We start from the raw sequence: 15776 nt of genomic DNA, 5'->3' as shown, positions 1-15776 counted from the left end.
TCCTTCCCTCATCCCCACAACTCAGCATGTGTTGTACTCCAGGTTGCCTTTAGCTCCAGTGGCTGGGATACCGCCCATGATTTCTGGCTGGGCTTTCTTTCATTTTCTGCCCATCGTAGGGATGTTCTCAGCCCCAGGCACTCCAAGTCTAGCTTGTCCACTGTCACCTGCATTATAAGTTCCACTTCTGATGGACCGTACATAAAATTCCACGCTTTTCACTCCAGGAGGTTGTTTTAAAATATTATATAGAGGGGCACCTGGGTGGCTCACTTGGTTAAATGCCTGACTCTTTGATTTCAGCTCAGGTCATGATCTCACAGTTTGTGAGATCGAACCCCACATTGGACTCTGTGCTGACAGTGTGGAGCCTGCTTGGGATTCTCTTTCTCTCTCCGCCTCTCTACCCTTCCCCCACTCGCTCTCTCTCCCAAAATAAATAAATAAAATTACAAAATATATTATATAGAAATATTTTTCATTACTCTTTACAGCTGCATAGCATTACATTGTGTGGTCCTCCTCTTTTTTCCCTTCATGCGTTCTCTATTACAAATAACGCTGCAATTAAATAGCCTTGTACAGACATCACTTCTTATTTTTACCGGTGTATTTTTCTAGAAGTGGAAATGTTGGGTCAAAGGTAAGTGCATACTCTAGTTACTTTTGCTGGATATTGTTACCTTTCCCTTCACAGAGGTTGTACTGTTTTGTTCCCTCCAGGAACAGCTTTCATCAGAGTACTCTGTCAAACTTTTCCACTTTTGCCAACCTGACACATGAAAAACACCTCATTATAATTTTAACTTGCGTTTCCCTTAGGATGAACAACGTTGAGCATCTTTTCACATATGTAAGGGCTACTCAAACTCTTTTTCTTGTGAACTATCTATACATATCTCTTGCTCATTTTTTATAGAGTCATTGGTCTTTTTTCCCCATTGTATATATGAGGGATATTAACCCTCTGTTAGTGACATAACTTGCAAATATTGTTTCCCGGTTTGTCTTTCTCCTTTTTCTTTGCTTACGATATTTTCTGGGAGAGAAAAGTCTTTCTTATTTCTATGTGGCCATATTTATTCATCCTTTCCTATCGCTTCTGTGTTTTGATTTACAGATAGAAGCTTTGCCCTGCTCTTAGATTATGCACTGTAAATCTTCATGGTATATTTAATTTTGTAATACGTATACACATTACCATTCAATGAAATAACAATTTAAAGCATGCACCTCTGTGCACATATACATGTACACACACAAACTCCCACAGATTGTATTAGTTTACAATCTGCACAACATTGAAAATGACCAGTTACATACAGAGTTAGAAATTTACAGTCAGTACTTCAAAGTATAGTCTGAATTTTCCTCCAATTCCTAACAAATGCTTTGCAAAGAATCAGTCTGATAAATGACAGAGATTGAAAGGGTTTGAAAAAGAAATTTTACAAAATACAATGTCTTCTGAAATCTAAAATTGTTTGAGATAAATGGAGTATACTCAATAAATTTCTTAAAAATGAGTTTTATTGGTGAAATGTTAACTTTATGATGATTCAGAATCTGAAAGACTTTAAATATTTAGACACAAGTTGAATTTAAATATTTCAAGATATATAATGCAACACGATACAGATTAAACACTCAAACTGTATTTGTTGAACAAATGAATGAGTGAATTATTCATCAGAATTGGAATGGCGAACAAGTAGACTCTGATAGAGTAAATAAAATTTTTCAAGAAGCCTAATTACCACAGATGACACAATTTAGACAAGTAGAAAGAAAGAATACAACAAGCCTTTACACTGAAGTTAATTTTAGTAGTAGTGTTTCAGTGATTAAGCTTTTCCGCACACAGGATCTATTTTGATATCAAAGATTAGGATGAGACTTCTGGTGACTCATTTGGAGCAGAAATGGCAACTATACTGAATGACAGACTCAAGAATCAAGAGGACCTCAACAAGTTGTATGATGAACCCAATTCAATTCACCAGCCATTAACTGAGTATTTATTAAGTACAAGGCACTGGTAATAAAAAATATGACTATCACACTCTTGCTGATATGAAGATGTGCATTGTTGGTGAGGAAATAAAATGTGTAAACAAATAAATATCTTTCGGTGGGATAGGTGACATAACAGTGGGTGAGTATACGAGGTACTGGAGGAACAGAGAAAGGAATGGTAAGCTCTACCTAAATAAGTCTGGGAAGTTCCAAGGAATGATTAAATATGGATACAATAAAATGCTACATTTGGGTCCAAAAACCACAGGATTAGTTTATGCAATAGTAAGCATAAAGCAAAGTTAGAGATTTTGAGACATCGACTACATTTGGTTGTTAAAATGTCAATGATGAAAATCATGGCATACTCTGTGCTCATCAGACTGTCATTGTATTCTATTCTAGGTGTCTTATTTTCAGGGGGATTTAGGCACCTGTGTGCATATATGGTAAAAGGGATCAGGATGGGAAGGAGACTTGAGGGCATATATGAAGAAGGACTAAAGGAATGGATAATAGTAAGTCTGCAGAAAATTATTTGGGCCAGGATGATTATTTCATTAATATATAAGTCAGATCAGGTCACTCCTTTCCCCAAAACCCTCCAATGCCTCCTCATCTCATCCAGAGTAAAAACATATTCCTGACAATGGCCCAAAGGCCCTGTAAGATCTGGCTACCATTTCTCCATGTCCTCATTACCTACTGCTTTCCCACCTAGCTCACTCATTACAATCATGCTAGCCCCCATGGTATTCCTTAAACATCCCAGGCATATTCCTGTTTTAAGGCTTTGTTCCTTCTGCCAGGAACAAAAGAAAGTTCCCTCAGCCATTCACATGGCTAACTTCCTCACCTCCTTCAAGTCTGGTTTCAAATGTCACCACGTTAATGATAACTATTTTGATTACCTTACTTAGATTTACACCCTACTCTCCCCAGTCACCTCCTCCTTGGCTTTCCTGATCCCCCTTACTTTGGCATTTTGGTTATATATCTGTTATCATATTAGTAAGTGATTATTTGGACTCTGTAAAAGCTTAACAGTCAAATGAGGTATAAAGAGCCCTATAATTTGGTTATAGGGAAAATGCTGTGCCCAGGGGCTGACAATATTCATACTGTAGGAATAACAGACCCCCTGATTCCCTCTCATTCTCTTCTGAACACTAAAATATAAGAAGGAAAAAAACAAAAAGAGAAAATTATATGAGCAAATATAATCCTATGGCATAAGGAGGCAATTATCAAATTAATGCTCAAATTTTCTTTGGAATTGATGTTATATAGAAAATTAATTTTTAAAAGTTTAAATGAAAGTAAATGGATCTGAAGTTCCTTTTTATCAGCTGTAAAAATATTCACTGGCCCTGTGCCCAGAGTTTAAAAGAAATCAGCATGAGTCTAATGAAAAACAAGCTGTAGGTCTCAGGGAAATTCAATATATACTCTTTCTTTTCCTTTTAGTTTTTGATTGGTTTCCATGGGAATCTAGGCTTGTGGGGATCTCTAATCTATTCATAGAAAGCAGATGCTTGCATTTTCATGACTTAGTAAAACTGGGGGTCAGTGAAGAGATAAAGATGATTAGAAAATGACCATGGTTGTAGGAGACAGGAACATGTTCAAAACAAAATTTGGCAAGCCACATAGATTTAAAATACAATCTGCAAGGCTGCCCTGCTGTGTTTGAGGGGTGTCATAACATTGAGGGAAAATGCTGCACTGAAAAGTGGAAGTTCTGGGTTAAATTCTGAATCTGGCCCATGAGAGGGAAAACCTTAGGCACTTCTTTGGGGGTTTGACTGGGAAACTAGATTTGGAAATGACTCTAGGTCAAAAGAACCAGAAGTCTGAGAAAGTAAGCTTCAGAAAAGTACGTAAGTTATCTTCCCATGGAACATTATCAGGAACACGAAGCTGGGAATCAGAAAAACAAAGTAATTCCTGACTCTACAAGTATCAGAGTGAACTAGAAGAATTCAATCAAACTAGACCTCAGTTTACTTATATAGAAAAATAGAGGGGTGCCTGGGTGGCTCAGTCAGTTGAGCGTCTGACTCTTGATATTGGCTCAGGTCATGATCTCGTGGTTTGTGAGTTTAAGACCTGCATCGGGCTCTGTGCTGAGCGTGGAGCCTGCTCAGAATTCTTTCTCTGCCCGTCCCTGTTTGCGTGCATGCTTTCTCTCTCAAAATAAATTTTAAAAAACTTAAAAAAAAGAAAAATAGATAATATTTAACTATTCTGACTGCTATAAAGCCACCATGAAACTAAATGAATTTTTTTCTCATTAGAATTATGTTAGAAAAATTCAAAGTAGTGATTTCAATCAAGATTTGTTGATGTGCTGTTCCTTATGACTACAAATGTCATCCATGCAAGGAGACGTACATTAAGGATAGTCAAAGTATTAAAGGACAGATAGGTTTTAATTTCAGTTCTCAGATTTGTTTAAAAGCAGACCAACTCTGAATGTGGTTGGAATGCTCTTGAGTGTATGATCCTAAATATCTAAAATCAGTTTCTAAACTGGAACACCAGAAGGCAGGTTCAGAGATAGTGTCTAAATACTCCGAGGAAGATGAGCTTGAAGTGTGTTTGGAAACCTCAGAAGTTGGAACATACTGAAGCAAAGATTCTTCAGACTGGGACTTTCTGCCTGCCTGGAAGAGGCCACCTAGCTAGGGGTGAAGTCAAATGGGGTAAACTACGAGAGTTGTCTAACATCACTCATCTCAGCCCAGAGATCTTGAGAGATCATTAAGATTCCAGAATATAAGGGCTTCATACACTCAGAGTTACTACATTCCTAAGTAATGCGGGCATCACAGATGTCTTTTGGTGCCTTCTTCCAGAAGCATCCCAATGGCCAAAACCTCATTTGCTTACTCTTCAGGTATCTACTGACTACATAATGTGTGGTACAGTGGGCACTTAGTAAATTATGTTAAGATGAGCTAATGAGTGAATACAACTACAGAGAAGCATCCAGGTCATTTTGATACATGTTCAAATTTGAGAACCACTGGGTTAGAGTCTAGATACAGGGCTTTCATAGAGCTTCTGAAGCTAAGGCTGGGGAAATGTGGTCAGAGTGCTTCAAAGTTTATATCAGGAACTATTCTTGATTCCATTCTTCTTTATCCCACATAATATATGCTATAAATAATACATGCTGTAAATAACACCCATCAAGTTCTGGACATCTTTCCATTTTCAAAAATAATTTTTAAATCGAGGCAGAACATATAAACAATAAAGTAGATAAATCTTAAGTATACAGACTGAGAACTTTTTATGTAATGAACACACAGATCAAGATATAGATCATTTCCAGTATCCCTGGAAGCTTCCTTTATGCCCCTTTTCAGTCAATATGTATATCTTGGGTAACCATGAATCTGATTTGAATCACCATAAAGTATTGCCTGTTCTTAAAATTCATAAAAATACATGACTTCTTTCACTCAACATGATATCTGTGAAATTTATTCACATGGTGCAATGTATCAGTAGTTCATTATTTTTGTTGTGTAGTACTCCATTGTAGGAATACGTCAGTTTATTTACCCATTCGTCTGTTGCTAGGCATTTGGGAGGTTTGCACTACTAAGAATGTTTGCTATTGTATATAAAGCTGTCACATACATTCTCATACATGCCTTCTGGTAGAATGAGGTGCTTATTTCTCTTCGGTATTACTGGGATTGGAACGTAAATTGTGGTGATTGTGTGTGTGTGTGTGTGTGTGTGTGTGTGTGTGTGTGTGTGTGTTCAGGTTTATCAAACCATTTTCTAGGGTAGATTAATCAATTTGCATTCTCACTAAAAATGTTTGTGAGTTCCACCTGTTCCATATCCTCTCCACCAACTGGTATTATCAGACTGTTTCATTTTAGACATTCAATGATTGTGTAGTATCTCACAATGGCTCTAATTTGTGCTTATCTAATTAGTAATGATGTTGGACACCTTTTCACGTGTCTTTCAGAATCTGCATATAATCTTTTGTGAACAGAGCTACATGTTTCAACATATACCTCAAAATCATTAGCATAAATGTTAAAAGAGCAAGTTGGGGAATGACACATATCATATAATACCACTTATATAAAGATTTTAAACATGTGAAATGATATTGATTATGAGTATATCCCTATAAAGAAAAGGTAGAAAAATATGCATGGGGATTGAAACCACCAAAATTAAGATAGACCGAGGAGACATGAAAAGAGGGGAATGGGATTTGGGTGGATAAACAGAAAACCTCAAGTGAATCTATAATGTTTTATTTCATTAAAGAAAATCTGGAGCAAAAACAAAAAATATTCAGTTTTATCTCTTCTGGGTATTAGGCTACCTGAGTATTTTTATATGATTCTCTATTCTTATCTATAAGTTTAAAATAATTAATTTGGGGCACCTGGGTGGCTCAGTCAGTTAACCGTCTGACTTCGGCTCAGGTCACGATCTTGTGGTTCGTGAGTTCAAGGCCTGCATCGGGACTCTGTGCTGATAGCGCAGAGCTTGGAGCCTGCTTCAGATTCTGTGTCTCCCTCTCTCATTCTCTCTGCCCCTCCCCTCCCCCTCCTTCTCTCAAAAGTAAAATACATTAAAATTTTTTTAAATAATTAATTTACACATTGGGGCACATGTATCCCTTTGAATTAGTATTTTTTTATTCTTTGGGTAAATACCTAGTAGTGCAATTGCTGGGTCATAGGGTAGTTCTAACTTTTTGAAGAACCTCCACACTGTTCTCCAGAGTGGCTGTACCAGTTTGCATTCCCACCAACAGTAGAAGAGGGTTCTCCTTTCTCCACATCCTTGCCAACATCTGTTTTTGTTGTGTTGTCAATTTTAGCTATTTTGACAGGTGTGAGGTGATAACTCACTGTAATTTTGATTTGCATTTCCCTGATGATGAGTCATGTTGAGCATCTTTTCATGAGTCTGTTGGCACCTTGACGTTTATAACAGCATTATCTATAACAGTCAAACTATGGAAACAGCCCAAATATCCACTGACTGATGAATGGATAAAGAAGATATCACGAAAAAAAAAATAATATATATAATGGAATATTACTCAGCCATAATATATGATGGTTACAGTCATAATATATAACTGATGGTTACCAGAGGGAGGTGGGTGGGGGGATGGGTGAAATAGGTATGGGGATTAAGGAGTGCACTTGTGATGAGCACCAGGTGATGTATGGAAGTGTTGAATCACTATATTGTACACCTGAAACTAGTATTACACTGTATGTCAACTATACTGTAATTTAAATAAAAACTTTTAAAAAGTAGCTTAAAAGTAAGACAAAAGACATTCGGGTATATGCAAAGGCAAAGAAAATGATGAGTAATTTGTTAAAAAAGAGAATTGAAAGGAAAATTGACCCGATTTCTTCGTCCAATAACAGATTGGGACTAGAAGATCCTGAAGGACCTTTTTATCTCTGACATCTACTGATTCCTAAAGAGTACTATGAAGTTTATACCTATATTGCAGTATGACCAATAGCGATAAGGTTGATAACCTACAGTCTTAGTATATTTCTCTACCAACCAAAATGCTTTCTATCTAAGAACACATCATTCCTATAAAGCAGACAGGGAGAAGTATATTATCCCATTTTATAGATGAAGAAATTGAGGCATACCAGAGTGATATTTGATGGGAAGTTAAGCTCACAGAGTCTTGTAAAATACCACTAACAAAATTATATGGGGCTGGGGTGGATAATGAAAAGGAATAAACCTAACAACCAGTTTAAATTTCAACAGTTTTGAAGACCATACCATTCATAATAAATTTGTCTGGCATTCGAATTTATCGATTCATTCCTTCATTCATAAATTCATTAAACAAACATTAACTGAATATTTTTTAAATGGCAGGAATTGTGCTAAGACAGGAACTAACAGCATTAGTTGGGTGAAAATAGGTAAGTGAAATTTATGATGATCGGTGATAGGCATGGAGTTAAGCAGAAGTATGTATATGTATGTGTATGTACACGCACACACAGGGATACGGAGTTCCAGGAGACTGGGAGATGGACTGTTTGGTGTGTTTGTGTATTAAATGAGTGTGTATAAAGTAAGGGAATCTAATATCTTAATATTGTTACTTGGTATTAAGTTTTCCTGAAAAGTTTCAGAGGTATTCTACTCTTCTCCTTTAATTATTTTAAGTCATTAACCTGGAAACAGCCTATCTTGAAAACAGAAAATTAATATTCAGTTTTCAAGGATGAATTGAGAATTATGTGGTGAATTAAAAAAACACACATATACGTACACAACACAACCACAGTGTGAAGCTTCTTTAGTTTTTGTGTTTAATATGATATATTTTTCAGTGGGTAGTCTTAATCTTCTCGAAACAAAACTAATAACCTCCTGGAAGATTAAAAATGCATAACTATTAACATTTAATAAGATTGCCAAGACTTTTTTATCCTTATTAACAAACAAATGTATCTGTGGAAGTGAGAGAAATAGCAGATTCCCTGGAGGAAAACACTTCTAACAATTAGGTATCTTTTGTGAGAAACCCAGAAAAGGTATGACTGATTGCCTTCTTGGATTAAACTGAGGGTACAAATGAAAAATAAATTAGGTACAGATGTTCAGTATATTGAGATTAATTTTATTCTTGTGGGTACCATTTTCTTAGCTGCTTGGACAAATAGCAATTTGTTTCCAGAGAAGTGAGTATGTGTCAAAGTAAGTAAGCCAATCAGCACGGTTCAATAAGTTTTTCCCACATATGTGTTCTGAAACCGGATAAATGTTTCTAATAAACAAAATGTCTGGCATTTGTATTAATAATGACTTTCTATATAAGTAACCCAAAGTGTATTCATTCATTCGGCCAAGACAGGTCAGACACTGTGTTAGGTTCTAGGGGATTCAAAAATAAAGAAAACAAAGTTCTTGCCTGGAGATCCAGTCCAGTGGGAAAGAGACAAGTGAGCAATTATTACAGTACAAGATAATGGGGCTCTAATGGAGACATGAACAACATGCTATGGGAACAAGAGTTTTTCCTACTAATCAACCTAATGAAAGATACATAATTAGGTCACTATCACAAAAAAAGCAAAAAGATAGTAAATAACATATGAGAATGGTTGATCTTCAGGTCAGTAGTAATAAATAACTATTTACATGGTATGGCTGTTGATACTTTATAAAATGCTTAGATACAAAAGGTAGATACCTTTATATCTGTATCTAAGGCTAGCTTTAATTATCACTTGGTATCTTTATTAACGATCTTTGTAGAAACTTATGAGCAGGAATCAGGTCTTTCATCTTTGTATTCCAAAGCCTTAGCACAGCACCTGTTACAGAGTAACAGTTTGAATATATTTTGAATGAATGCATTCATGCACATATACATGAATACTGATGATTATGCAAATAGCACACTTCTGAGTTCACAGATAACAGAACCGAATGGGATAGACAAGCCTTGAGAAGAATATTTGATATCTGATAGATCAGAGAGGGTGACTAAACAAAGACAAATGAAGTTTAATAGGTATCAGTATGGAGAGTACTTTTTCACCAAGACATATGTGATTCATTTTTTTATATTCTCTCTAGGTGCATAATCATGACTACATAGTAGACATTTGGCAACTATGGAATGGATGAACAGTTCTACCTCCACAATATATCTCTTAGACCAAACTCCTCCTCTCTATTGGCCTGAACTGTAATAACTTTCTATGTACCTCCTCTCTCTTCCTCTTCCAAAAGAGCTTTAGTTGTCGTATTTGTCTCCCTAAAGTACTATTATGGTGTAACTTTCATTTTTAAATTTTCTAGGTAGCTCCCTCGTACTCAGGACCCTTTATTTATTTATTTATTTATTTAATTTTTGAGAGAGGGAGAGAGAGGACGTGAGCAGGGGAAGAGCAGAGAGAGAGAGAGAGGGAGACAGAGAATCCCAAGTGGGCTTCATGCTGTCAGTGCAGAGCCTGACGTGGGGCTTGCTCCTGTGAACCATGAGATCATGACCTGAGCCAAAATCAAGAGTTGGATGTTCAACTGACTGAGCCACCCAGGTGCCCTAGGACTCTTTATTTAAAAACCATAATTAAAAACAAAACAAAAAAAGGATTGGAGGTACACAGTATAAAAGCCTGGCACTGGAACACAGCAGACACTAATTGGCTAAAAATTAATGAGCTAGGTCATCCTGGGACAATTAGTTATTCATATGTTTTAAAATGAGAATAGATCCCTATACAAAAATCAACTTGTTATGTACTAAAGACTTACACAGGAAAGAAAACATAGGACAGTTTTAAAACAATCTCTGCTTAGCTCTTTGGTCTCCCAGCTGCTGTTTACTGCTGGGTTTCTTTGAGCCTCACCTAGCACAAGCACAGATTAGGAATCTGCTAACAATTAGCAAAAAATCTGTACCCAGATTTTCAAGTTCTTTCTCTGCGGTTCCCTCCTCTCCAGGATTTTGCCCTTTCACCTTCCAGCAACTGCTAACTCCAGACTCTACCTGTGGTTTCTCAGCCTCATAAGATAATCACTTCCTGCTAGGGTTGTATTCTTTTGTGTCCTACTTTGGAAGATGCCTTGAAGGAGATAAATGTGGTGTTCATTTCCCATGATTCTCTTCTCCGAATGATTGTAATTTCTTAGATCCTGCTTATGCTGACTGCTCACAATGCCTTCAAACTATGTACATATATTTTGTTCAGTTTTTATAAATGTTTTTGGTGGATAGGTTATTCTAAAATAAGTGGTCATGGCAAGACCTGATGCCTAGTCATGAGAGTCTCTTACTGATTGTTCATTTTTCTGATTTCTTCTATCTTTAACCATTCCATCAATGGTTATTTTACATGGTGTTTCTAATGATGCCAATATCGGTTTCTGAGGGAATAAATCTGTTTATCATTTCTTCTGACTCTCATTCATGGTAGATTCCTTCCTCAAATGTTTGGTGATCTTTCACTGTGAGATCTTGTTTGGTCTATGCAATATGGGAGAATCCTGGTTTGGGGTGAAGATGTTTGCTCTAAAGAAAATTTGTGTTTGTATCTGCTCAGAGGCAGGGTGTCCCAGGTGTGACCTGGGTCATGTCATCTCCAACTATTCTTTGAAAATTATTTCTAGATCCTTCACATTCTTATTCCTGCCTGATCTATACTAGCTCTGATTTTGAAAAATAATGGTGCTTTTGCATAAAGCACAAAATCAAACACAAAACCCAGTTTTGATCTGGACAGAGCAGAATATTAAAGAATTATGACCACTCTTGTTCTGGAAATTCTACTAGTGTCAGTATAGCCTAAACATACATTTCCGCTTTTGACAAATATGCAAAAACAAACCACAACACAGAGAAAGGGGGAAAAGGAGGAAATGTATAATTATCAGATAGTCAAAAGACCACGAAACTGGCTATTTCTGAAATCAGCTATGTAAATTGTGACATGTAAATATAGTTCTATTTATTCTTTGATGCTGTAGAAAGTCACAATTTAAAAAATAAAGGAGTGGGGTGCCTGGCTGGCTCAGTTTGGCATCCGACTCTTGATTTCAGCTCATGTCACGATCTCACAGTTGTGAAATTGAGCCCCACCTCTGGCTCCGCACTAGGCATGGAGCCCGCTTAAGATTCTCTCTTCCTGTCCCTCTGCCTCTCCCCCGTGCTCGCTCTTTCCCTCTCTCTGTCAAAATAAACAAACAAACAAAGAAAAAATAAAGGAGAAACAAAAAGCAAAAGAAAACAATGCACTGTACCTTGTGAAGACTTATAACTAACCCAATTTCTCAGCCTTTTTTGTCACGCTACACCTCTACAAAGATGACATGGCTGTAGGCTCATTGACTCAAACCCCCAGTTTTTTCACATGACCCACTTGATGTGAAGCTACCTACATTTTTGAAGTTGGGTTTTAAATCTACATGAACCACAATGAAAAATCTAAAGTGTATCAAATTCTTAATACTAGGGCTATTTCCAATCTGAAATGTTTACTTTTTTATGATAACAAGTTAAATGGAGTCACCCCTCCTGAGTGAATAATTTTTACAGCTGACAAGCCTAGGTGAAAGGTTACAAATACCTGAACAGTAGTTAAAACAGAAATTGAAAATGAGGGAGATTTTTAAAAAAATTACTATAATGAAAAGCAAATTCAAGAGCAATAACTTTGGGAATAACCTGACAGACCTAACTGATCACAGCATATAACTAGCATATTCAGTAGTATCTCTTAATGTCAGTCTCTTTTTATGTAGTCAACTAATGAAAAAGGTATTTTTCTAACCCCTCAATTAATCAGCTATATCTGGTTCACATTTTTTAATGGGAAATAACTCTAATAGTTTCTGCTGGATCTAGCTAATTTTTATTGCTTTTTATTCCAAAAATATATGTCTAAAATAACAAAAAGAAAAATATCAGGCACTGGAAATATATCTTATACACCATAATTTTACAGAGGGAAAAATCATTTTCAGATAAAGAAGTCTTTAAATAAATTTATAAGCTTCCCATTTTAATTTTTTAATATGTTTAATCTCAAAAATCTCAGCTCTTGACAATGTCTTTAACAAACCTGAAATTATTTATATTGGCAATACAGTTTTAGATTTTTAAAAAGGTGAAATACATTTAGAAAATAAATTTCTTTTATGCTTAATGCCCATACTTTAAGAGAGACTGCAACTTTTTGTTGTAAAAGATAATTAATAGTTGTGAGGGGGAAATTTTTAAACAGTAAAAAGTACCAAAATTCATACATATTACCAATGTTAAAACTCAACGACTATTAATATCTTAGTGTTTTTTAAAAAATATTTTAATGTTTATTTATTTTTGAGAGAGACAGAGCGCGAGCAGGAGAGGGGCAGAGAGAGAGGGAGACACAGAATCCAAAACAGGCTCCAGGCTCTGAGCTGTCAGCACAGAGCCCATCATGGGGCTCGAACTCACAAACTGCGAGATCATAACTTGAGCTGAAGTTGGTCGCTTAACTGACTGAGCCACCAAGGCACCCTCTTAGTGTTTTTCTTTTTGGTCTTTGCTTTTTGCTTTTTCCCTATGCATAAATCGATTTGTAATGTGGTCTGTCATAGTATACATACAATTTTTATTACTTTTCCCTGACTTAATCTTAGATCATAAAATGAATTCCATTGCTTAAGGAATGCGGATAAGTGAATAGGGCCACTCATGATTATCTGTGCTTTATTCTCTGCAGTATAGACTGCTTCCAGAGAGAACAAATGGAACTAAGAGTCACATACTTGTGATTACCATCTGTCTATTCCATAGTCCCATTAATCAATGTACAAATATCTCACAAAAGGTTTACACTTCAAAGGAATTTAACTTCTCACCTTTTGAGCTGCAAGATGGAGGGCCGTTCTCTGGCTGTGGTCAGTTTTATTAACATCTGCTCCTGCCTTCAGGAGAGCATCTGCACAATCCAGTCTGTCAGCCAACACACAGTACATGAGTGGTGTCCTCCCAAATTGATCTTCTTTGTCTTTAAGGGCAGAGTTTCCTATGAGTATAAGAAAACAGTGGTCTTTGGTAATTGTTGTTATTACTAGTATAACTAGGAATACATTTGCCAACTTTATAATCAAGCTTTGTGTTAAAAGCATGAAATATATGCCATTTTTACTTACCCGATGAGACAGATATCACTAACCCCATATTACAGGAAACTGAGACTCTGAGAAGTTAAGGAACCAGTTTATATTATACTGAAAGTAGGTAGAGCTAAAACTCAAACTGATAATTGATTCTGAAGGCCATATTCTTGGGGCTTCTGAATAACTCAGTCAGTTAAGCATCCAACTTTTGCTCAGGTCATGATCTCACAGTTTGTGGGTTCAAGCCCTGCGTCGGGCTCTGTGCTGACGGAGCCTGGAGCCTTCTTTGGATTCTGTGTCTCCCTTTCTCTCTGCCCCTCCCCTGCTTGTGCTCACTCTCTCTTTCTCTCTCTTTCAGAAATAAAAAAATAAATATTAAAAAAATAAAGACCATATTCTTAACTACCATGTTATGCTGAATTACCATTGTGAGATACGGAGCTACTTATTTTCCCCTCTCACTCCTTTCTTTTGTGTAGACCATACACTACACGTTGTGGAATGCTTTTACAAGGGATACAAAACTGAATCATGATTGGCTTCCCATTACAATATGGAGCAAGTGCATACTACCCTGATCCTTCCTCTAATGACAACTAAAAACCCAGGCAAAATATATGAAAGGTTGAGAAAAGGAGACAAACTAGGGACTGTGGAACTCAGGGAACAACCTAATGGTGAGTTCCCTGTATTCCTTTCCCTTTCTTTCTTTCTTTCCTTTTTTTTTTTTTTTCCTTCTAAAGACAGCCTGGGTGCTAAAGTAACCCACAACCAGAAACACCAATGGGTAGATACAAAATTCCCCAGGAAGCCTGGGGAGACTCAACCCTGTTGATTATACTTGCTCTACCCAAAGCACATACAGTGAAAGAAACTGTACCTCTTTTCCCCCCTACTAGGCATGGCAGAGACTGTGGAGAGGAGCCCTATAAGCCATCATGCCCTGCATTAAGAAAAGGATAGCAATGACGTAGTATCTTAGCCCTTTCCAACTAGATCAGTGGGGAGGATTATGGAGAGGAAGAGGCTGGAGAAAGCAATTTTTTAAATTGGTGCATGAAGTCATAAACAACTCTGGGCAGTCCACGTGTCAAACTAACCAGAATCAAAGTAGCCAAAGTTTTGAGAAGTGAACTCTGGGTAGAATACTGTCGAGGGTCTAAATTAGCTTGGGTAGCACACACGTAGGGCAGACCAGAAGATCCCTGTAAGAGCTATGGAAACTAACATGACATTTGAACCCTAGTCCACAATTTTGGAACAGAAAGTTCATTCTAAACCAAAACAGACTGTCAGTCTATTAAAATAGGAGATTATTAAATACGATCCGGAGTCTCATAACAAAATACACAAAATGTCCAGGATATAATCCAAAATTATTAGATAAACCAAGAGCCAGAAAAACATTAAACAAAAAGAGACAATCAATAGGCACAAATACTGTGATGATATAGATACTAGAATTATCGGACAAGGATTTTAAAGTAACTATGATAAAAATGCTCCAACAAGCAATTATGAACATTCTTGAAACAAATGGAAAAATACAAAGTCACAGCAAAGAAAGACAGAATATAAAGATGAACCAAATGAAAATTTCGGAATAATAAACAGTTTAATAAACAAGTAAATAACCAAATAAAATAACTAAAATAAAAACCTCACTGAATGGAGATGACAGAGGAAAGAATCACTGAACTTGATGACAGACCAGTAAATATTATGCAATCTGAAGAAATGATAGAAAAGACAGAAACAAAAACAATCAGTGAGTGTCAAGGCTCCATGGGACAATAACAAAGTACCTACCATTCATATCACCAGAGTTCCAGAAAGAGAGGAAAAAGAATGAAGGGCTAAAAACATACCTGAAGGAGTAATGGCTGGAAATAGCCCAAATTTGATGAAAGACACAGACCTACAAATTTAAAAAGCTGAGCAAAACTCAAACAGAATAAACCCCAAGAAATCCATGCTGAGTCAATCATAATCAAAACTTGAAAACTAAAGAAGAAAAAAATCATGACAGCAGCCAGAGAGAAGAACATATTATAAGGGAAAAACTATTCAAGTCACAATGTATTTCTCATGAGAAACTATTG

General features: G+C 36.5%; 1 protein-coding gene across 4 annotated transcripts in view; it reads right to left on the bottom strand.

Moving 5' to 3' along the window:
• Nucleotides 1-15776, bottom strand: part of INVS (inversin) — a 158240-nt gene that overhangs the window by 125181 nt on the left and 17283 nt on the right. For all 4 annotated transcript variants that reach the window (XM_025912772.2, XM_086683591.1, XM_086683594.1 and 1 more), the window contains one exon: nucleotides 13414-13580. In XM_025912772.2, the coding sequence (XP_025768557.1) occupies nucleotides 13414-13580 (167 nt within the window). The remainder of the gene's footprint in view (nucleotides 1-13413; nucleotides 13581-15776) is intronic.

Source organism: Puma concolor, chromosome D4, assembly GCF_028749965.1.
Source record: "Puma concolor isolate L17-30 chromosome D4, mPumCon1.1.hap2, whole genome shotgun sequence".
Classification (NCBI taxonomy): Eukaryota; Metazoa; Chordata; class Mammalia; order Carnivora; family Felidae; genus Puma; species Puma concolor.
Note: the sequence above shows the minus strand (reverse complement) of the source record. Positions and strands in the feature narration are given on the sequence as shown.